Genomic DNA, 1,567 nt, shown 5'->3' on the forward strand with positions numbered 1-1,567 from the left:
TGACTATTGGTATATTTATGCCCTGTGCCATTTATTATATACAAAAAAGCCTGGTGTTGCATGGCATAGTCAAAAGAATATAAGTTTTATATGCATTGACGGTATGAAAAATATTTACAGAATCAATTTTTTGGTAATATAATTAAAAATAAATTCCTATAATAAGATAGTAACCTGATAAGATACTAATTAATTGTTATAATAGGTTAAATTACGCTGATAATATAATTTTTTTTTACACCATCAGTGTACATCGTCAGGGTACATAACTTACATCTTAGCTAGTCAAAAGCCCATTGAAATTACTATATAAGGAAGAGTATGCACAACACAAATTAGTCCATCATACACACAAAAAACATCATCTTTCTTTTATTCTTATTTCTCTCTTTCAAATCCATTCATTTTTCTCAAGAAAAAATGGCCAAGGATGTCTCTAGTACTTTTCATTCTCCATTATCCAATAATGGAGAAAATTATGAATCCTCTTCTAAATCATGTGTAGAGAACAAGAGGCTCAAACTCTTTGGTTTTGAACTTGAACCTTCTCCAAAACTCCAAAAGAATACTAAAGAAGATCAAGGAGATCATGAAAGTGTAAATTCATCATCAGCATCCACAGTTTCATCAGGAAGAGATCAAGAAAAGTTATTACCTGCATCAAATGGTAAGCCTGATTCTGAGGAAATAATGAAGAAATTTGAGTGCCAATATTGTTTCAAACAGTTTGCTAATTCTCAAGCTTTGGGAGGGCATCAAAATGCTCATAAGAAGGAAAGAATGAGGAAAAAAAGGCTACAACTTCAAGCAAGAAAAGCCAGCTTAAGTTGCTATCTTCAGCCTTTTCAAAACAACAATAATAATATTAACTATCAGTTTTATGATCCTAATTCTTTCTTTGGGAATTCTGATCAGTTTACAGTGTATGATGAATCCCAAATTAGCTTCAGTCCTTATGATCAAGATTCCCATGTCATAGCAGGAAAATGGCCATTTCAGCAAGATTCTTGTATGTTTACTCTTACACATGGAGAGAAATCTAGAGAAAAATACTCTAGGCCTGCAGCAGTGATGAAGCCAGAAACTTTGCCTAATTCAGCTTCTAAACAAAAGTGTAATTCCTTGGATCTTCAATTGGGATTAGGTTTGCATTGAGTATTGCGAAGAGATTAATATATATTTGTAGTGTTTTAGTTTAGAATCTAGAGATTAAAGAGCCTCATGCATGGTCTCTTCATTTTCAAGATTTTTAGGTCTATTTTATACACTTTGTAAACATGAAAGAAATGGCAAAGAAAAAACAAAGAAGATTTTGCTAATTCTTTCTTTTTTTAATCTTATGAAAATATATCATGAGTAGCTTTCATTAGCCAATTCAATTTTATATGAAAGAATTAAGCTGAAAATGTTGAGGATAAATTGGTTTTGTCTACCAGGTAGAATTATAAAATGTACTCCTATCAAACTTGCAAAGAAATTAGTTTTGAACTTAGAGTTGTCATCAAGTTCTAGCGGGGGCGGAGGCACAAGCCGAACAACGGGTTCGGCTGAATCCAGTAGCTTTTAC

At 32.3% G+C, this 1,567-nt stretch overlaps 1 protein-coding gene across 1 annotated transcript; it reads left to right on the forward strand.

Moving 5' to 3' along the window:
* LOC109236187 (zinc finger protein 5) lies at positions 320-1,335 on the forward strand. Its single transcript, XM_019402393.1, has one exon. The coding sequence runs from the start codon at positions 421-423 to the stop codon at positions 1,153-1,155; it is 735 nt and encodes a 244-aa protein (XP_019257938.1). The 5' UTR covers positions 320-420; the 3' UTR covers positions 1,156-1,335.

The sequence above is a fragment of the Nicotiana attenuata genome, chromosome 12 (assembly GCF_001879085.1).
Source record: "Nicotiana attenuata strain UT chromosome 12, NIATTr2, whole genome shotgun sequence".
Lineage (NCBI taxonomy): Eukaryota > Viridiplantae > Streptophyta > Magnoliopsida > Solanales > Solanaceae > Nicotiana > Nicotiana attenuata.